At 46.6% G+C, this 22,130-nt stretch overlaps 1 protein-coding gene across 3 annotated transcripts in view; it reads right to left on the bottom strand.

Annotated features, from left to right (window-relative positions):
• The window catches only part of LOC146201456 (GATOR2 complex protein MIOS-like), a 279,626-nt gene that overhangs the window by 179,631 nt on the left and 77,865 nt on the right, over positions 1-22,130 (bottom strand). For 2 of the 3 annotated variants that reach the window (XM_084595860.1, XM_084595859.1), the window contains exon 4: positions 9,558-9,616. In XM_084595860.1, coding sequence (XP_084451986.1) covers positions 9,558-9,616 — 59 coding nt within the window. Of the gene's footprint in view, positions 1-9,557; positions 9,617-19,632; positions 19,680-22,130 lie in introns of all 3 variants that reach the window. The other variant, XM_084595858.1, reaches the window with a different exon arrangement.

A 22,130-nucleotide genomic window follows, 5' to 3' on the forward strand; every position in this document is an offset into this window, starting at 1 on the left:
GGAACATTGGGAGAAAGTGCTAAAAAGTGCTTCCCTACACAATCAGCTTCAGGCTGTCCAGGAGGCCTGCGCGGCGGTGGAGAGCTTCGGGCTCTCTGTGCCAATGTGGGAGCTGCCCTCTACATCTGGCGCCTAGTCGAATGTCCATCAGGACCCCTACTGTGGGAAATAAAGTTTTACCAAACCACGATCACAATTTTCTCTCCAAAATCTACCTCAGCCTGCTCAACAAACAAGAAAGCTTTGAGCTCGCCCAAGCAGGCAACATCACCCATGCTCATTTAATGATGTTCTGAGAGACTATGCATAATGGACATAAGTCAGGTGGGGTTTCCCCGATTCTGCTGTTTCTGATGCAGCTATAGAAGAATCCCTCTTGGGCCCTGAGGAAACCTCCTTTCACAAAATTGGACCTAATATTTACGAGAGCTTCCAGTTTTTGTCAGTGCCCAAATTAGCTCCGCATCACCCACGTTCGTTGGCAAGGACATAACAAAGGCTGCCATACTTTTTCCTCATTAAAGTCCTTTTTTTATTTGGGTTAAAAAGACGCCCGTTTCGTGAAATTTGCATTGTCTTCTTTGAGGATGACGTTTGGAGCTTGTTTCTGGGCCACACTTCAGAAGGCACTGTTCAGCATGTCAGTGTACCTGGCACCTCAAGGCTTTCATTTATCGCCACAAAAGAGCGTTATTATGGCTGTCCGAGAAAAGTCCATGAACCAAACTCGGAAGGTTTCTTGTGATCAACACAGCCTCCTCTCCTGACCGATTTAAGAAAGTGCACACAAATATCTGCACTGCCACAAATGTTGCAAGGCCTTGTTGCACAAATGTTGCACTGTAAGGGGTGTGATTGCTGCCATCCTTTTCTAACACAGACTGGTATTTTGGATGCCCATCCGGCACAGATTAACCTGAAAATCATTGAGGAAAGGCATATCATGCGATTGGGTGAAAAATGTGTTAGTGAACCGTCAATCGCTTTAACAGATAATGAGGTTGGGTTTCTTGAACGTGGTGTGTTTGTGGGGTCATCATGATTTGGTTTTTGTTTAATGTGTGGCTTGGTGCTGCTTGGCTGGGTTATTTATACTGTGTGTTTTCAATAAACTTCAGTTGCGAGTCAGCGCGTCCTGTTTGTTCTTCACCTCCGTCCAAGTCTGTAGCGCTGTTGTTTTCATCATGCCTTTAAAAGTCACACGTCGAGGGAGCACTCTGCTGTGCTTCTCTGCTTCTGCAGGAGAGCACTGACATTTCGACAGAACCACTTTTCGCAAGGTTGCCTTGCAACTCCCTTGCTTGGGAATCCCAGCATCCACCTCTGGCCCGAACCCGCCGCAGTAGCGACATCTCGCACCGTGGGTTGGGGGTCGCAGCTCTGTCTGTCAGGGCTGCACGATGGGGCTAGACGACTGTAGCGTCTAGCCCCCCGTGGCGCATTATTGCGAGGATAAACTAATTGCAAACTCCCTTGTAATAACGAACCATCAGAAGCTGCTAAACAAATCCTGAGAGAACCAAGGAAGGAAGATGTTCACCCACAATGACAGCATACTATGCGCAGAAAACTCCTCAATCTGTATAGCCTTCTGTTAGCAAGACAACACTAAATTTTTCCATTACAACCCCCCCAAAAAGCCCGTCAAAAGCTCAATAATTTGAGGGATAAAGTTACAGTTGAAAAATATTTTGTGACAAAGCAGAAGCTGGAGGTACCTCACTGATCCACAGATGTGTGTATCCTCCTAGAGGCATCATGCCTTACTCTTGCAGCACTGATGAATCACACCATCGTATTGCTGCAAAACCTTCAAAACTGTATTTGTTGTTTTTTAGCAGCCGCCGGCATGCGGCCTTATCACTCTGATTCTGGCACCCATATCAACTCTGCATTCTTTGTTTGTCAATGCTCGATGTCACGAGACACACTTTTATCAGTTTCTTTGTCACGCAAGATGTGCCGAGATCTGTTTCGAAGACTTCGGCCACTCACATATGTTTCTACAATGTTCCAGGTTGTGCTAGTAACAGTTTGTGACATTATCTAGATGGTTCTAAGCCGCCCTTAAATTGAGCATTGACATATGCGACAGGCATTGTTTGTTCGACGACCGCCAAGCACGAGTGTTGCTTTCGCCGCCGCCGAATCGCTTAGCAATTTTGCGGGCGCAAGTTAGCCCAATAAAGAATTTCTTCAGTGCACTCACAAACTCTTCATTTGTATCATCGACCCTGTCATCATCCCGTGACAGTATCAATAACTATTCCAGGATTTCTGCTTCCTTAGCACAAACAATTCTTTTTCACCCCCCCTTTTTTTTGTAAACTTACGTCACTCACTCTGACAAATAAAGAAATTGGCCTGAAAAAGTCATTTCAAGTCCAGAAATTTTAGAGAAAGTTGGAGGGCTTGACACAATAAAGCAGAACAGAAAGCCAACACATGGATGCTCGCAAAAGGGGGTTGGGAAGGCACCACTGATCAGTCATCAGCTGACGAGCAAGGACTTCCAAAAACGTGGGAAGGAAAATCGCACATCAAGACTGTTGCCACATTTCTCTCTCCCAGTGGCAGATAGGAACAGGGTGCTCATCACCAGAACATTTATGTTGTGCAATTTCGTGCAAAATTTCATAATTAACTTGCGGAGTTGATACTTTGCCCAAATCTTTGACAAATTTTTTGCAATTTCAATGCAATTTGCAAACCAGTGGCATCGCGAGGGGGGTGCGTGAGGTGCAGTCCGCGTCAGATGGGTGCAGGTGGGCCGTGAGAGGGAGGAAAGGGCGGGGGAGCGAAATGAATTATAGTGTAAAGACGCGAAAAGGCGCACAGTGGTGTCGCTGAGGGGGCCTGTGTACGTGCGTGTAGTCTGGAAGCACCAGCATTAACCAGACACCTGCCGGAAAACCGTGCACGACAGGACATCCGTAGACACTCGCCAGCGGCTGTGCTGCCACATTGCCTCTTTTTCTGTATGTGCAGTTCACTTTCCTTTCCGAAGAGAGGACCGCTGGCAGTATCTATCCAGCAGTCTTTTGTCCTGTTCGTATATCTCCCATGCCCTTCTCACTCCTCGGCCCAGCCACATATCCACCTCACACTTTCAAAATGCCGAAAGGCAAAGAATGCCTTTGCTCAGTAGAATGGCAAGTCTGATCACTACGCATCATCATCATCAGCCGGATTATATTCACTGAGAAATAGAACCCTTTTGTTAACCTCCTTATTCAGCCCCATAGGTCAGTACTGGTAGCATGCACTTTCCTTTTGAGTGATACCGGTAACGCGCTGACTAGAAAAAAATAATAATGAAAAGGAGGGCATGTTGCTGGGTGAGTTGGTTATTCATTGTCAGAGAAGGAACGCTATAGTAGACGACGGACCAGGAAGCTGAGGACATATGCGCTAACAACTTTATTTTGGAAAACAGCCGATCCGTGCCGTATATACACACAAAGACTAAAAATGCGCTGTGCGCATGCGCACTTTTAGTCTTTGTGTGTAAATAAGGCACGGATTGGCTGTTTTCCAAAATAAAGTTGTTTGTGAGCACATATGTGTGTGTCCTCCTCTTCCTGGTCCGTTGTCTGCTATAGCGTTCCTTCTCTGAAAAGGAGGGCACCTTTAGCAAGGCCAGGGGAACTGAGAGTGAATGTATCCAAGCGTGGTCACGTAGCACATTGTGCAGTTCTTACCTTCTTTTCTATGAGAAAGGAAAAGACATGTTAAAATGAAAAACGCAACTAAAAGCGTTAAAAAATAGCCTGGAGACGCCCACGGTCTCACAGCTCCAAAAGGCTGTTTTGCGCTTATTATTTTCTGCTGGTATGGCATCAATGCCCATTGGTAACTTTGCAGCCTGGATGCGGAAGTCACCTTTTGTAGGAGAGCAGAAAAGTTAAATGTAGACAAAGTAAAAGGCACGTGGCATGAGAAAGGCTCTGCCTGGCATTGAAAGTTTTGAGGAACGGGTTCGTTTACAGCGCAAGCTGAAAGTGTTTCTCTGTGAACTTCCACTACGCAACCTCGCTTACAACCACCGCCCTGTTGGTACTAATCAATTTAGCCGAACACTCAGGCCATTAGCTGCAGCATGACAATGATTTTCGGTTGCAACATATCAGAGGCACCTTCACGTACATCAGTTCAGTTCAGCCGTTCAGTCGTGTCCGACTCCTCGTGGCCCTATGGACCATGTCACGCCACGCTTTCCAGTCTCTCACTATCTTCCTAACATCACATAACTTCATCTGCAGCGCCTCGAGGATGTCATCTAACCATCGCGTTCGCTGCCTACCCCTTCTCCGGCGACCCTCAACCTTTCCCAACATCAAATCTTTCTCCAGCGACTCCTCTCTTCTCATCAGATGACCAAAGTAGCTGAGCTTCAACTTTAGAATTTGACCCTCCAATGAGCAGTAAGGGTTTATATGGTCGACAATATCGACCGATTTGATCTCCTGGCCGTCCAAGGAACTCTCAAGAGTCTCCGCCAGCACCACAATTCAAACGCGTCAATCCGTCTTTTGTGCAAGTTTTCTGCGCATGCGCGATGTCGTATCGGCGACCGATGAAAACACATTGGACAGCGTCGATGGAGTTTCTCGGCGCAGCCAGTACACAGGGTCTGGCGGCACCGGGTGGCACGGTGACCGTCACAGGCTTGGCAAAGCAATGCCAACCACATCTGCCGCGTACGGTTGCCACTCTCTAGGCGTGCCGGGATGCAAGACGCGGTTTTTCAAGTTTCCTTCGGCGAGCTGCGACCAACGACAACGTGAAGCTTGAATTAGGGCCACCAAGTGTCAAGATGTGAATGGCCGACCTTAGCAACCGACTGCGCACTCTCGACTGTGCGAAAAACACTTCATTACAAGTATGTATGCATCTAAAGGAAATGTGCATGAATGAAAAGTATATACCGGAGTTTGCACCAAGCCTGTAACCCACCAGTGATAGCCGCAATGAGCATTTGTTCGGTGCTTCTGATGGCGATGTATTTTGTCGTTTGTTTTCTTTATGTGCGAAGGGACCGGGTAGCGCAGATATCACAGGTGGCTGTGTGCGATAGACCATAATATTTAGCATGTTTTATCGTGACTGCCACCTGACTAAAAGAAAAAAAAAATAGGGCGTTTGTTGTGATGCACCGCCGTTAGCGAGCCAAGTGGTTGAGCTGGTCATGCTCGCGAACGGCAGTGCATCAAAATGCCGTATTTTTTTTTCTTGTTAGTCAGGTGGCAGTCACGATAAAACATGCTAAATATTATGGCCTAGCGCACACAGCCGCCTGTGATATCTAAGCTACTTAGCCCTTTCGCACATAAAGAAAAGAAACGACAAAATACATCGCCTTCAGGCCCCAGTGCAACTTAAGCAAACACGCACCGAAGAAATTCTCATTGCAGCTATCACTGGTGCATTACAGGCTGGGTGCAAACTCTAGTACGTACTTTTCATCATGCATATTTCCTTTAGATGCATACACACCTGTAGTATCTGTGTTTTTGCCGCTCGGAGCATATGACACACTTGACACTCTTGCACGACACACAGTATTTTTTTTAACTTAAAGGCTCGCCTTCGTGCACGCCAAAGCATTCGGATTGTGTTCCTTCGGTGTACGCAATCAGATGCACTTCGTTAGGGAGCTTGATAATCGTCGTCTTCGTCCAACCGTTTGCAACGGCAAGGAAACCGCCCGGCACAAATGAGTCTCCCGGAGGGTTCATGCTCGTTCACTTGCAGAGTGGATGGCTCTGGACGTAGAACAGCGTTGGTTCCTGACCGAGATGCGCATCCGATATGCAGGAGATGCACATGTGTCATCAAGTCATTGATTCCGCAGAAATCGCGACGGAGGCCGAAAGGTTGTGGATCCTTTCACAATAGAATGACCGTTCTCTGTGCACTGAGAACCTTTTCACCACTGCGACCACATTCGTTCTGACTCCTGGGGGCAGAAACCGGCTACAGCGCTGAATCATCCGTTGCCAGAAAAATGCCACGCGTTTCCTGCAGGTGTGCATTCCGGCCGGGACAATGCCCTTTTCAGGGGGTGTGTATAAGTGCCTCTCTGTCGAGATTCGTAGATGAAATCCTATAGCTGCACGCTTGTAGACGCAAGGAGGAAGCGACGCCCATTGTACTATGCCGGCGCAGCGGTGACCGCATTGTGCTCGGTAACTCAAGACACCCCGCGCATATGCGCCGCTCGTAAGTCACAGGAGACGATTCCACCTAGCTCTGCAGCATCAACAAATCCCTGGCTGCATTGCCCTTTGAGATCCCTCTCTGCCTCCACGCTCTCCTGTCTGCCGAAAACCTGCACGCTGAGAGCGTCTCATTCTGTCACGTCGAACACAGCCCGCGCTACACGCTCTTATAATACGAAGATAGTATATGCGTGCGTTATGAGTGGATTGTGAAAACGCTGTAACATTCCCCCATACTGCGTGAACATGATATGCTGTAATCACTGTCACTACTTTCTGCCCCGAGGCCAAAAAATGGGGGGCTTTCGCTTTCTACCTGCGTTGGCGCGGCCATTTCGTATGGTGCGCTTTCGCGTTGTCTGCTACACTGCCATCCAATGTGTTTCTCGCCCGCTCCCGCATGACGGCGCCACATCCTCCCGCAAAAGGCGGATTCTTTGGCGGTCAGCCTTCTTCACAGTCCAACTCTTGCATCCATACATCACAACTGGAAAGATAGCACGAATTATACGGATCTTGGTTGGCAGACTAATATCTCTGCTCTTTACTAGGCGGTCAAGGCTAACCATCGCTCTCTTTCCCAGAAGCAGGCGTCTCCTAATTTCATGGCTGCAGTCCCCTCCCGGGGTAATCTTGGAGCCTAAGAAGAGAAAATCTGTCACAGCTTCCACTTCTTGTCCCTTGATGCTCCAGGACTTGATAGGGCAAGACGCCATGATCTTTGTCTTTTTGATGTTCAGTTTAAGCCCAAACTTCTCACTCTCTTCTTGTACGCGCATCAGAAGTCTCTTGAGTTCCACTTCACTTTCTGCCATTAAAGTGGTATCATCCGCATATCTAAGGTTGTTGATACGTTTTCCAGCAATCTTCACTCCAGCTGAAGACTCGTCCTCATGATGCACTCAGCATATAGGTTAAATAGGCAGGGCGACAGTATGCAGCCTTGTCTCACTCCTTTCTCAATCGGAAACCATGCCCTTTCTCAATCGTAAGACCATGCCCAGTTCTGACTGTGGCCTCTTGCCCTTCATACAGGTTCCTGAGGTGAATTGGAACTCCCATCTCTTAGAGAGCTTGCCACAATCTGCTGTGATCTACGCAGTCAAACGCTTTTGCATAATCAATAAAGCAGAAGTAGATGGATTTCTGGAACTCTCTTGCTTTTTCCATGATCCAGCAAAGGTTGGCAATCTGGTCTCTAGTTCCTCTGCCCTTGCGAAACCCAGCTTGCACGTTCGGAAGCTCCCGATCCACATACTGCTGCAGCCTACCTTGGAGGATTTTCAACATCACCTTGCTAGCATGCGAAATAAGCGCGATCGTGCAGTAGTTGGAACAATCTTTGGCACTGCCTTTCTTTGGAATGGGGATGTAAACTGACCTCCTCCAATCCTGTGGCCACTGCAGGGTTGTCCAAATTTGCTGACATAATGTGTACAGAACGTTAACAGCGTCATGGTTGAGGTTTTGAAGCAACTCAGCTGGAATGCCATCAATTCTGCTAGCTTTGTTCTCAGCAAGGCTGGCTAAGGCCCATTCAACTTCACTCTTCAGTATGCCCGGCTCGAGGTCAGTAATCACAACTGTCTTATGTTGGGTTTGCACATCCGGGTCCTTCTTGTACAGTTCTGCTGTGTATTCCTGCCACCTCTTCTTTATCTCTGAGGCTTCAGTGAGGTCCCTGCCTCGTTCGTCCTTTATGACGCCAAGCTTAGCACAGAAGCTTCCTTTGATATCTTTGATTGTCTTATACAGAGCTCTTGTGTTTCTCAGTTGGCTGTTGTCCTCAACTGCTTGGCACTGTATGTTCAGGAAGAGATTCTTATCTCTCCTTGCTATTTTCTGAAAATCCGCATTGAGAACCTTGTATCTTTCTCTTTCCCCCATAACTTTTGCCATCCTCCTTTCCTCAGCAAAGCCTCTTCAGGTAACCAGTTTGCTTTCTTGCATTTCTTTTGCTTTGGAACTACCTTAGTAGCAACTTCTTGTATTACATCACGAACATCAGTCCACATCTCTTCGGACTCTCTGTCTTCTAGATCTAATTCTTGAAATCGATTCCTCACTTCCACAGCATATTCTGATGGAATTTGATCCAGATCATATCTGAAAGTTTTCTGCGTTTTCCTCAATCGAAGCTTAAATTTGGCAACAAGAAGCTGATGATCGGTGCCACAATCGGCCCCAGACCTTATTTTTACTGCTTGTATAGCGCTTCTCCATCTCTGCCGGCAAAGAATATAATCAATCTGATTCCTGTAAAGACCTTCCGGTGAAGTCCATGTGTACAGACGCCTCTTGCGCTGTTCAAATGAGTAGGTTGTTTTCTTGACAAAACTCTACTAGCCTCTGCCCAGCTTCATTTGGCTCACTAAGAACGAACTTGCCTGTGATTCCGGACATTTCTTTCGGATATTTCACGTGCATAGTCTGACATTATTTGTGTTCACAATTCCTTTACTCTGAATAAATATTACCGGCATAATTGCAGTTGTTTATTGCACTATAGAAACTTATTGCTAATGCTAATTCGTGTAACCAGCAAAAGAAGCACTAGCCCAAGGAGGACACAGAAAGGCGCTCTTTATACTGGTTCTCACATTTTCTTCGCTGATTCTTTTTGACAGTCTCTAAATATGCATACGAAATAGCATTGCTACTCTGTTATAGTCATTGTAGCATTCACCACTTGACATTCTTGTTATACGGCTACAGTGATTGCACAGGCTTAATGTCTACACATTGCGTAGCTCATGAGGCCCCTTTTTTCTTATGGTCTTGTATTGGGCAATCAAATGCCTATTGCTCAGTGAATTTCCTTGCAACTTACACAAACTAGGGTTTCTGCCTTCTTCGGAAATATGTGCTTTTGGTGTGATGTTTTGCTGAATTATCAATCGTGGGGCATGATTGCTGCGTAGAGGTGTTGAAAAGAAGCCACTTCACTCACACTGCATGGTTGGGTGCACAGCGAACCTAACTTAAAAGCTTAAAAGCAATCCATGAGGACAGAGTAGGCAGAAAGGAAGTTGCAATTCAGTGCTTAAAAATGGTTTCCGGGGGGGGGGGGGAGTCGTGCCTTCGCACCGTGTGCGGGTGACCCTAGCGACACTGTTGCAAACAAATAAAAAAAAAAAGAGTAAAAATTGCGCCCAGATTAGTACCATCAGAAAGTGCCGGTGGGCTGGCCCAACCATTGTAACCAAATAAGAGCCACTACAACAATTTAACAATGTTCTTGCATCTGTGCTAGAAAATTCTAGCTTTAAATTCAATACCTTTATTTATTTTTTTACCTTATCCTAGACACAAAATGAAAAGGCAGCAGAGACTTACAATGTTATAATTGACAGGATTCCATGCCACCATGTTACACCGGCGTGACTGCTTGGGCACTGCAATGGCAGGAACACAAATCATCAGTCTGTGCAGCCTCTTGCTTGCAGTGTGGAAACCCATTTCAATGCATGACACTGCACCTGGCTTCAGCCACCTCTGCAGCATTTCCTCTAAAATCGCAAAGCCTGGCAGCAGGAAGCGATGCTACCCACAGGAGGCTAAGGTTGATGCAAGCCAACATGGATGTATGAATGGGATATAGGAGTGCCACCTTTGAAACAGCTGCCACAATACTCAGCTTGTTTGTTCCCAAAATATCTCAAGGATTATACAAACTGGTACTGCACTTTTTTTTTTTTTTTTCATTTCAGTTATTATGTTCTTCATTTAAAGCCTTATGTCCCCTTTCGACTTTTCAGCCACCAATTTTCCATTGGGTGTCAGGGAGGGTGAGTGCCTGCATCAATATCGGATGGATAAAACGACACTCGTTCCTTCAAATTTACCACACACTGCACATGTGTCATCTTCTTGGTTAAATCCCTATTTTTGTTGTTGTAGCTGCTTGTCCTAATACACCCTGATCTACTCATTCTTACAAAAAGGCAGCAGAGACAGAAGAAGCACACAAAGATACAAAGGCAATGCTCCGAGGCAGCATTGTCCTTGTGTCTATGTGTGCTTCTTCTGTCTTGTTGCCTGCTCTGCTGCCTTTTTGCAAGATGTTCGACCAACTTGCTCAACATTCCACTCTATTATTACCCTGGTCTAGCTTCAATAAGGAGGTCTTCAGTGTGTGTAGAACAATTCCTTCCTGATCTGCCTTTTCCGATTCCAAGACAGCTCTACACTCTGCTTCTCTTCCAATTCTTCTGGATATTTTGTTTTTAAGCCTCTTTACTTCTCTGTCTTTGTGTCCTGCATACTTACTGGTTAACTTCAGTGTTAGCAGGTAAGCAGTTAAAGGAGTATAGACACCATTTTTTGAAGCGTCGGAAGGAATACGATTGCTTTCTTGGTTATACAGAGATGCTCCCCAAGCAATCCCAACCTCGCACGTTTCCGCGAAGATATTTTAATTTGACTTTAAAAACAAGCCAGGCAAGTACTCCGTTTTTCAAAACCCATTGGCATCGACATCTCTGTGACGAAAACGTGTACATAGGTAAACAACATGACGTCATCAAATAACTATGACGTGGAGTCGGCAAAGCAAAGAGCAGTGACGACACATGGCCGGACTCGAACAGCGCCGCCGCCGCTTCCGGCCGTGCCCAGAAAAAGAACTCCGCTTCTGCTCGCTTTACTCGATGGCTTCTACGTTGGCGCATGTTACAATTACCTCACCGATGTACGTATGGAGACTGCCTGCTAAACTCAGGCCCCAACAGCATGCCTGCACAAGTGTAGGGCTTACGGGAACGGTGCCTGTCGATGGCGCGCCGGGAACATACTGCGCCGCTCCCCGCCTATAAACGTCGCTAGCCCTAGCTGGTTTCACATCAAAGCGCCAGCGAAAGGCGCTTCGGAACGAGCTAACGCTGTAAAAAACTCCGGAGTTTAGCGCCGCTTTACTGGCAAGCCCATCTCTTAAAATAATTTCTTGCTTTGCGCGACGCCTTCAGCAGCGGAGCTAGCTGACATCAGGTGCGTCGCACCGGGCAGCAGCTGTCGGAAAAAAAAAAGTTCGCTTGTATCACTGTAATTATTTCTACAGGACCTCCGTATTGGCCGAATAATCCTCGCAATTTAATTGTGACTGATAGTCCTTTCTATAAATAGCTATGTAAGCGAATGAACAGCGATCTGCGATAGCTAGATTACCGATAGCGGATGCTGAGGCAGCTATGACTTGGGAGCCGATCGCGGCGGCCACGGCTTTACGCACCCAGATTGCCTTGACTGCGCCAGATGGCGCCACATGCTGAGACGGTGGCACGCAGGCCTGCCGCGTCGGGACCAATCAGCGCGTGAGCACGGGAGCCATCGGGAGAGCTTAAGGGTTACGGTGGCTGATCGCGTCATTACTAAAACATTTTTTTAGAACAGCGTTGGCCAACCGGACTGATAAAGCAGCATCTTTAAAGGGACACTAAAGAGAGAAAGGAAGTGGGTTTGCATCGATAGAATGCCAGTTCCTGATTACAAAAAGACCACTCTTAATGAAAACAGAGCTGTTATAAGGTAGTAAAGAAGAATAACAGAAATACAGGTATCGCCACCACAGCCAAACGGCCGAGGCTCGCAACTACAAATCACGTGACGCGCTAGGGATCCCGGAGGCTGACAAATGCGAATTACGTTGCATGTTTGAATGCGGTAGTACGTTTTTTCTCAAACATGATAACACGCTTTTATCATACGTAAACGACGGCGAAAAGACAACGTAAACGTTGCAAGGCAAATACAAAAATATACTTGGAGGCGCCACAGGCGCCCACTTCAGTTTTGGTTATGTTTCGGCTCAGGCATTTCGTGCGCACTCGGATAGTTTGTTTGAACCTTCAGCGCCTGAATTACGAGCTTGGAGCAGCAGATGCGCCTTGATGGTTCCCATTTGAGCATTCGGATGCACGAGCGAGCGAAATCCGCTACCGCCGACACGCTCCTTCGTTCACACTTCTGCGCCAACATATCGCCGCCGTTGCCGCTTCGACTGCGACCTGACCGCTTGACTGCAGCTACGTGCGCCACGAAAAGCATATATATGCTAAGTACCGAGGGAAAAACGCATTATCATTCAATTGTTCACTAAATCATGGCACATCTCACCAAAATATACTGTGTCAACAAGACCTTCAACGTGCTATTTGCAGGCGTCGTAAACAAAAGGGGCATACTTGCCGCTCATACCAAGGAGAGCGTCGATATATTGCGCTCGTCGCCCGGCGAAAAAAAAAGGGCCTCGCGTAAAAAGTAAAAACTAAAAATTACGAAGCACCAGAAATACATTACAAAAGGTTAAAAAAAAATCGATTTGTAAAAAAAAAAAAAAAAAAAAAAAAACGCCAGTAGCGGGGAGTATCGAACTCGCTAACTGCTTGCTCTGTAACGTTCGGCGCTAACCGCTCGGCTACGCAGCGCCAATGGAATCTTGGAAATATTTGTAATTTTTATGTTATGGCCCCATTTACAATAAAGTGTTTCTGCTGCCGGTCTAAAAATTCTTGATCATCGGCGCATGCTGCTTGCTCTCACGTCTTGCAACTAATGTTCTGGATGCCTATGCGCACTATATTGTGCACTGGATCCATTTTAACGTGTGGAATTTCATAGCGCTGGCAAATGTAGTGGCGCCGGCCCTTCGGTCATGTTCTGCTATCGTGGACGTAATTTTCGCTGAACACGGAGCTGTAGCACAAACCTTGAAGGAAAAAAGTGCGACGAAGCTTCAAAACTGACAAGCGCAGCAGCGAGGACACTATTTTGCTGGTAACTAAATCTTATTTGTATGTAAACATGTTGGGAAGAGTTGCGCTGACCGAGGGTTCGGTTTGTTTATACACAGTGCAAGAAGGAGCGCGAAAGCTTGAGAAACATGTAAAGTATTGTGCATTACAAGCGCTCTATGTTTTTTTTTTTTCTTCCTTTATGGGCCCATCGCTCGGTAAATTACTCTCTTCATTGTTTTATTTATTTCGGCTGAGGCCGTCATTGCGAGTACGTTGTTGCCATGTTGGCCCTTGAGGGATGCGACGCCGCGGGCCGCGCCGGCTCGCTAGCTATCACGGAGTCTCCGCTTACGTCGTAGTGTGCGTCACTCAACTCCAACTACGTAGTCGGAGGGCACAGTTTGAATTCGACCGGCGGGAACAAGAAAAAAACCTCAACTTCTTATCGCAATATCTCAGCAATTATTCGATTTTTTGCTGCCGGATATGCGGCGACAGTGTCACCAAATGTAGTTTATTAGATTTTCATACCATCTTTGGCTGTCTTTAGTGTCCCTTTAAGGTACCTTTGTTCAACATTCCTACCAGTTGACATTTCCTGCGCGTCAACCCACCAAGCTTTCGTGGCTGCTGCTGATTCCTGCTTCGTCGCTTGAGTCGCAGGCGAGCGGGTCGGGATTAAAGTGCCCGGCAATGTTAGCAACATCCACGCTATTGGGCGAAACAACGTCGCAGTAACAATTATGCTACGCTGAAGCGCTGCTCGACGACGATATTTTCATGCACGTGCGACAGCAAGCAGACGAAAAACGCGACCCGAATGCGTCATCAGATTTTGTGTTTACGCGATCACCAACCTTGCCAGCAGGGGGCGCTCGTGTGGCATTCTCGTATCTTTGACGTCATCGCGCGCTCGTGTCCGGAGAGATCGAAACCGAAACTGGCCCTGATAAATGCACTGATAACAAATTACTTGATCTGTGCTGGGGCTTTTTGGGTCGCAGTCCCTCTGTTTTGGACCACTGTGGATCGATTAAAGCAAAAATACCGGAACAGAAAATGTACGTGTCTATACTCCTTTAATAACGCCAGCAGCAATTTACAGTAAAACCACCAAAGCAAACCATATGCAGAAAAAGCGAGGGCAATTTATTTGGGGCCTTAGCTCGTGGTGACACAACATGAATGGCTACTGCAAATTGCTCCCTCTCTGTACAGAGCTTGTGAAGTCAACAACGTGCGGGCCATGCGTAAGTCACGGTCGCGGCTCGCGCATTGGTATCATCCTTAGTGGTGGAAGAGATCATGCTAAACATATGGAAATAGACTCGGTGTGAAGAATTTTATCACTGAGATTCCGCTATATTGACAACTGCAGTATTCAAAAAGCCTAGCTTGTCGGGCCAGTTCATGCATGGTACATGGAAAAAAAACAGCAGAAGGGAAGCATTCACAAGGAGAACATGGGACTGAAATTGTCTTTACGTGGCCAACAACAGTGCACATGTGCCAACCACAACTGCAATATGGCCAACTATGCCCCATTCATGAACCCATGCACTTTTGCCATGAACCTGATAGAGCTGACGCATTCAGTGCCTCTTGATTTTAAAAACTTTCAGTGGGCTACTTACCAGTGTGAGCGCCAATTCTGCTCTTTCTGTGGACATCTGTGTGAGACCACATCGAAAGCTAAGTTCCTTTTTAGAACTTTTAACTTGTTACCTTTCTTCCACTGTGGGAGAACATGAGAAAGAAGCTAGGTGCTCCAATAGGCTCGTGTGTGGCTGACGTTTTGTGCCCTGTATTTTGATTTCCTTGTGTGACAAGCTCAATGACGACTGGGTTTTTAAGTATGTGGATGATTTCTTCTTGAGGCTAACTTGCCGTGAGAGCGTTGAATTGTCCACAAATGACATCTTGTCCTTCCTTATCAAAACTTCTTCAGCTCATGAGGTGCCACTCAATCAGGTTCTTATATTTGATTTGGACCTTCTCTGATAAAAGCCACATTTGCTGGAGTTACTCTCCTAGGACTAAGAAAAGCCTATAAACTTGTGAAAACCTTTGCCCTGCGGAGAACATGCAGAAGAGTTTCTTAGGGCAGCTTGACAGCTACGCTGAGGAGGTTTCTATTGTCTAGCAAGATTAGTACATACCTAAAAAAGGTGGAACATCTTGTGAAGAAACTAGACCTGCTGTAATGCCGTACTTGCATAAAGTCTCGCATAGTGCCAAAATAGTAGCCATGAAATACGGGGTTAAGGTTGCCTTTCCTGCACCCACGAAACTTTCATCACGTATCTCTAAAAATAACAGCACAAAAAAGAAATGTAAAGTCAAGCAGCATAGCATGTTCAGTAAATGCACAACAGATGTTGTATACTTGCTTCCACTGTCCTGTGGAAAGGCCTACATAACGAGTGTATAAGGCAGCACTGCTCCAGCCAGGAAACACAGCAAATCTGCCAAACATTGCAACCACTGTAAGACTCACCCATCTGTTGCATAATTTCAGAATCACTGCCCGCAGAAAAACGCAGATAGAAGAAAAATATTGGCACTGAAGGCACTGAATGCATCAGAAATAGCTATGTCAGGTTCACCACAAAAGAGTTCATGAATGGAACATATGTTATCTTCTCAATTTTTGTTCTTGGTGTTTTGGTAGTGTTCGTGGTTGCTCTCACCCATGTGCACTGTTGTTTGGCAGTTGCCTAAATAAAGAGAATTCCAGTTGTCCTGTTTATGAATACCCTTCCGCTGGTTTTTTCCAACTGCAGCTTTCTACAGTGTAGCAGGCTAGCTAGCCAGGAGCTTTCAAAGGCTCCAAGGCTCACATGATGCACCAAAAGTGGATGGAATCGCCACTTTTTAATTCATCTTTTAATGTTTCACAACATGCCCTGAAGCAGAGCATAAACCGGTGCAGCCCAGCTTGCCACACTCCCCACATTCTTGCACATCATGAGCACAAGCCATGCACGTTTATTTATCTAATAAATACATACTGCAGCCCCTGCTGGCACTGTTGCAGGTCAGTTCAGTTCAGTCGTTCAGTCGTGTCCGACTCTTCGTGACCCTATGAACTATATCACGCCACGCTTTCCAGTCTCTCACTATCTTCCTAACATCACATAACTTCATCTGCAGCGCCTCGAGGATGCCAGCTAACCATTGCGTTCGCTGCCTACCCCTTCTCCGGAGACCCTCAACCTTTCCCAACATCAAATCTTTCTCCAGCAACTCCTCTTCTCATCAGATGACCAAAGAAGCTTGAATTTGACCTTCCAATGAGCAGTCAGGGTTTATGGTCGACAATATCGACTGATTTGATCTCCTGGCCGTCCAAGAACTCTCAAGATTCTCCGCCAGCACCACAATTCAAACGCGTCAATTCTTCGGAGGTCAGCATTCTTCACAGTCCAACTCTCGCATCCATACATCACAAGTGGAAAGACCATAGCACGAGTTATACGGATCTTGGTTGGCAGTGTAATGTCTCTGCTCTTTACTAGGCGGTCAAGGCTAGCCATGGCTCTCTTTCCCAGAAGCAGGCGTCTCCAAATTAGGTGTCTCCTAATTTCATGGCTGCAGTCTCCTTCCGGAGTAATCTTGGAGCCCAAGAAGAGAAAATCTGTCACAGCTTCCACTTCTCGTCCTTTGATGCTCCAGGACTTGATGGGGCAAGATGCCATGATCTTTGCCTTTTTAATGTTCAGTTTAAGCCCAAACTTCTCACTCTCTTCTTGTACGCGCATCAGAAGTCTCTTGAGTTCCACTTCACTTTCTGCCATTAAAGTGGTATCATCCGCATATCTAAGGTTGTTGATACGTTATCCAGCAATCTTCACTCCAGCTGAAGACTCGTCCAGACCGGCCTTCCTCATGACGCACTCAGCATATAGGTTAAATAGGCAGGGCGACAGTAAGCACCCTTGTCTCACTCCTTTCTCCATTGGAAACCAATCAGTAAGACCATGCCCAGTTCTGACTGTGGCCTCTTGCCCTTCATACAGGTTCCTGAGGTGAATTGGAACTCCCATCTCTTGGAGAGCTTGCCACAATCTGCTGTGATCTTCGCAGTCAAACGCTTTCGCATAATCAATAAAGCAGAAGTAGATGGGTTTCTGGAACTCTCTTGCTTTTTCCATGATCCAGCGAAGGTTGGCAATCTGGTCTCTAGTTCCTCTGCCCTTGCGAAACCCAGCTTGCACGTCCGGAAGCTCCCGATCCACATACTGCTGCAGCCTACCATGGAGGATTTTCAACATCACCTTGCTAGCATGCAAAATAAGCGCGATCGTGCGGTAGTTGCAACAATCTTTGGCACTGCCTTTCTTTGGAATGGGGATGTAAACTGACCTCCTCCAATCCGGTGGCCACTGAAGGGTTGTCCAAATTTGCTAACATAATGTATACAGAACGTTAACAGTGTCGTCATGGTTGACGCTTTGAAGCAACTCAGCTGGAATGCCACCAATTTCGCTAGCTTTGTTCTGAGCAGGACTGGCTAAGGCCCATTCACCTTCAATCTTCAGGATGCCCGGCTCGAGATCAGTAATCACAACCATCCTATGTTGGGTTTGCACATTCGGGCCCTTCTTGCACAGTTCTGCTGTGTATTCCTGCCACCTCTTCTTTATCTCTGAGGCTTGTGAGGTCCCTGCCTCGTTTGTCCTTTATGACGCCAAGCTTAGCACAGAAGCTTCCTTTCATATCCTTGATTGTTTTATATAGAGCTCTTGTGTTCCTCAGTTGGCTGTTGTCCTCAACTGCTTGGCACTGTATGTTCAGGAAGGCATTCATCTCTTCTTGCTATTTTCTGAAAATCCGCATTGAGAACCTTGTATCTTTCTCTTTCCCCCATAACTTTCGCCATCCTCCTTTTTTCAGCTATTTGCAAAGCCTCTTCAGGTAACCAGTTTGCTTTCTTGCATTTCTTTTGCTTTGGAACTACGTTAGTACCAACTTCTTTTATTGTATCACAGACATCAGTCCACATCTCTTCAGGCTCGCTGTCTTCTAGATCTAATTCTTTAAATCGATTCCTCACTTTCACAGCATATTCTAATGAAAGAACGGCTGATTGGGCGAGTTGGTGAACCATGATTGACAGTAAAATAAGTGCGCAAAAAGACAAGACAAAGAGGAGAAGTGGACAACTACGGCGCAGAACTGACAACTGATTTAATCAAAGAACGGAGAGCATATATATGTACACACACTTGTTGTACCCACATGCGCATAGTCAAAATGTATAAAAATATATATCAACATATAACACAAATATATATTGTTGTCCACCTGTCCTCTTTGTGTCGTCATTTTTCGCACATATTTTACTGTCTATTCTGATGGAATTTGATCCCGATCATACCTGAAAGGCCTTCTAGTTTTCTGCGTTTTCCTCAATCGAAGCTTAAATTTGGCAACAAGAAGCTGATGATCGGTGGCATAATCGGCCCCAGGCCTTGTTTTTACTGCTTGTATAGCACTTCTCCATCTCTGCCGGCAGAGAATATAATCAATCTGACTCCTGTACAGACCGTCTGGTGAAGTCCATGTGTACAGGCGCCTCTTGTGCTGTTGAAAATGAGTATTTACTATGGTCAGGTTGTTTTCTTGACAAAACTCTACTAGCCTCTGCCCAGCTTCATTTGGCTCGCCAAGACCGAACTTGCCTATAATTCCGGATATTTCTTCACTCCCGACCTTAGCATTCCAGTCTCCTATGAGAAAAACGACGTTTGATGATGGGGTGCAGTCTAAAAGGCATTGCAGGTCAGCATAAAATCTCTCAACGTCAGCTTCTTCAGCAGTAGTGGTCGGTGCATAGACTTGGATAACTGTTATGTTGAAAGGGTGACCTTGGATCTGAAGTGAAATCATTCGGTCGTTTTGGGGGTTGTACCCTAGCACTGCTTTGCCCATTCTTCTGTTTACTATGAGAGCGACCCCATTCCTTCTCCTGGATTCGTGCCCATAATAAAAGACATAATGGTCGCAAAGACATAATGGTCGCAAAGACATAATGGTCGCCGGAATTAAATTCTCCCATTCCGGTCCACTTGAGCTCGCTGATACCCAAGATATCAATTTTCAATCTGTCCATTTCTCGCTTGACGACATACAGTTTACCTTGCGTCATAGATCTTACATTCCATGTTGCTATGTGATATATCTGCTTGCAACATCGGACTTTCCGGTCGCTTCCCGACACATCCACAACTGAGCGCCCTTTTGGCTTTAGCCCAGCCGCTTCATTCGTCCTGGAGCTACTAGGAATCGCCCTTTGTTCATCCCCAGTAACATGTGGGACGCCTTCCAACCTGGGGGCTCATCTTCCGGCGCCATATCATTAATGCTATTGTGACTGGCCATAGGGTTTTCTTGGCAGGAAATACTGAATTGAGTTGCCATTACCTTCTCCAGTGAATGACATTTTGTCAGAACTCTCTGCCGTGACGTGTCTATCTTGGGTGGTCCGACACAGCAGAGCTCCAACTCCATCGAGTTTCGAAAGCCCCTCCGCCACGACAAGGCAGTGATCCATGAAGGGGTACCAAAATGGTAAGGTACAAAACAAGCTTAGTTTACACACATAGCAGAGCTAATATGGTACAGACACGGTGAGATGAAAAACCCCCTCCAGTTTATAAAGAAGCCTCATTACTCACCAAACTCCTTGCTGGCCCACTCTTGGTCTTGAAATGAGCGGCCGAAACTGCGACAAGTGGGGTCAGAAAAGCAACTCTAGCACCACGACAAAATGTCGGCCACAGAGCAGGACTCACACTCTATACACAAAGTGCATCACCTCCGTGGCGCAACATGTATACTTGGTAGGGGAGGCACAAGATTAGGCCGTGAAATATGTGAGACATATCACATTAGCAGGGAAGGTGATAAGACTTCAATTGCCTTGTCCAGAAAAGTGTAGCTAAAGAACAGTTTGCCACATTTTAATTAGTGCTTGCTCGTATGGTTTTGACCTAGTGTGTGCATGCGCCATTTTTATGTACCTATTTGTCCAAGTAAAATCTCAATTGATGTTTAGTGCCCGTCCCGTCTTCTTCTATGTCTGTGACCTTGTTACATGCGCTAGTCTTTTTATTAATGATGACACACTAACTAGCCCAGCTTTCTGCCTTGAGAGAGAGCCGTCTTACTAAAAGAACCCCCATTCACATTTAGTGAGCCGCTGCTCACCCGCTCTTTTGAAAGAGCCGCTCAAAAGATCCGGCTCGCTCCTTAGCGACCCTTCTCTACCGACCAGACTTTCCAACGCTTCATAAATGAAGTCACCCGTGATCTGCACTTTGTCGTTGCATATCCTACTAGTGGCTACTAGTGGCCTACTAGTGGCTAGTTCGTCATTCGAGCAGCACACTATCTGCGGTTGCTGCTTTTAAGACTTAAAGGGCAAGGATTGACCATCAACACAGCAAAATGTGTATTTGGCGTTGAATCCGTTGAATTCCTCGGACACCTCGAACACCTTGATGCAACCACTGGAGAGGAAAGTTCAAACCGTGCGCGATTTTCCGCTTCTCATGTGAAAGAACCGTGAATTTCTTGGACTCCTAAATTTTTGCCGTCAATTCGTACCAAATACAGCCCACATTCTTCTGCCTCTTACCAACAAAGGTGCCACCTGCATCCTTGGAGCGGAAACCCGCAGCAGAAGCCGGCTTTGTAGACACCAAAAATGCCCTTGCGACTCTCCTTGTGCAACTAATCATCGATGCCTCCTCCCATGCCATTGGTGCAGCAACTTCACAACTTGTGGTGCCCACTTGGTTCCCATATACAGAAGCTGAAGCAAGCTGAAGCTCGTTACAGCACATTTGACCACGAGACCTTGCCATTCGGCACTTCCGTCATCTGCTCGAAGGCACCATGTTAAGAGATCACAAGCCACTGGCATTTGCGTTTTGCAGTAACCACAGCACGCACACGTGCCGATAAGTTTGGCACTTGCAGTTCATCTCTGGATTTATGGTTGACCCTTGGTACATCTAAGAACGTGTTAATGCAGCTGCCAACACCCTATCACGTGTCAATGCGGTTTCTGTAAGTGCTGTTGATTTCGAAATCGTCACCGAGGCACAACACACTGAAAAGCTTTGTGACTTGCGTGCCAGACCCACATCTCTCGCTTTCTGAGAAGCCACTGCCATTCTCCTATGGTATGAATGTTTGCGACACGGTTACTGGTTGTGCCCATCCTTTTGCACTGTCATTACACAGTCATCAAGTATTTGACAAACTACATGACTCAAGCTGCCCTGGCGTTTGTGCCACTCAGCATATCACCTCTCGTTTTGAGTGGCCCGGCATAAATGCAGATGGTCGCTGTTGGTCTCGAGAGTGTCAGCGCTGCCAACGTGCGAAAACTACTCGACACACCAAGTCACCACTTCAACCCTTCCGGCCGCAAAACTCGCGATTTGACCATATTCACATCGACACTGTAGGGCCGTTGCCTTCGTCATGTGGTAAACGATACATCCTCACCTCTCTTGACTGCTACACGCGCTGGCCTGAAGTGTTTCCAGTCTCTGATGTTACAGCGACACACCACCGTGGCGCCTGTTTTCGTAGCTGGTTGGATCTCTTGTTTTGGTTGCCCCAGCATCATAACAACCTACTGCAGTTGTCAGTTTGAAAGTGACCAGTTCAAAGTGTTGATAAGAATTCTCGGCATCCGCCACATCCACATAATTGCGTACCACCCACCTGCTAACGGCATGGTTGAAATGCTCCATCGGCAGTTGAAAGCCACCCTCATCGCTCGCGATGTGCAAACTTCATGGGTCAACGACCTTCCGCTCGTTCTTTTGGGTATTCAGTCAGTGGTAAAGGAAGACTTAGGGTGTACTGCTGCCGAAATGATTACGGAACCACTCTACGTTTACCCAGTGAATTCTTCACCTCACCTACAGAACCATCCATCTCGCCTCCAGTCTACATTGAGCAACTTCGGTCACTCTTTAAGTGCTTGCGGCGAACACCACCTTGACATCCCTCAACTTACGATGTTTTCATAAGCAAGGACCTGGTTTCCTCAGTTTATGTTTTCGTCCAGCGGGAAGTTATTCGGCCCTCCCTCAATGCACCGTACAATGGCCCATTCGAAGTATTACAGCATGGAGAAAAGACTTTCACTGTGTCT

This window comes from Amblyomma maculatum, chromosome 2 (assembly GCF_055883805.1).
Source record: "Amblyomma maculatum isolate TAMU_Amacu chromosome 2, ASM5588380v1, whole genome shotgun sequence".
Lineage (NCBI taxonomy): Eukaryota > Metazoa > Arthropoda > Arachnida > Ixodida > Ixodidae > Amblyomma > Amblyomma maculatum.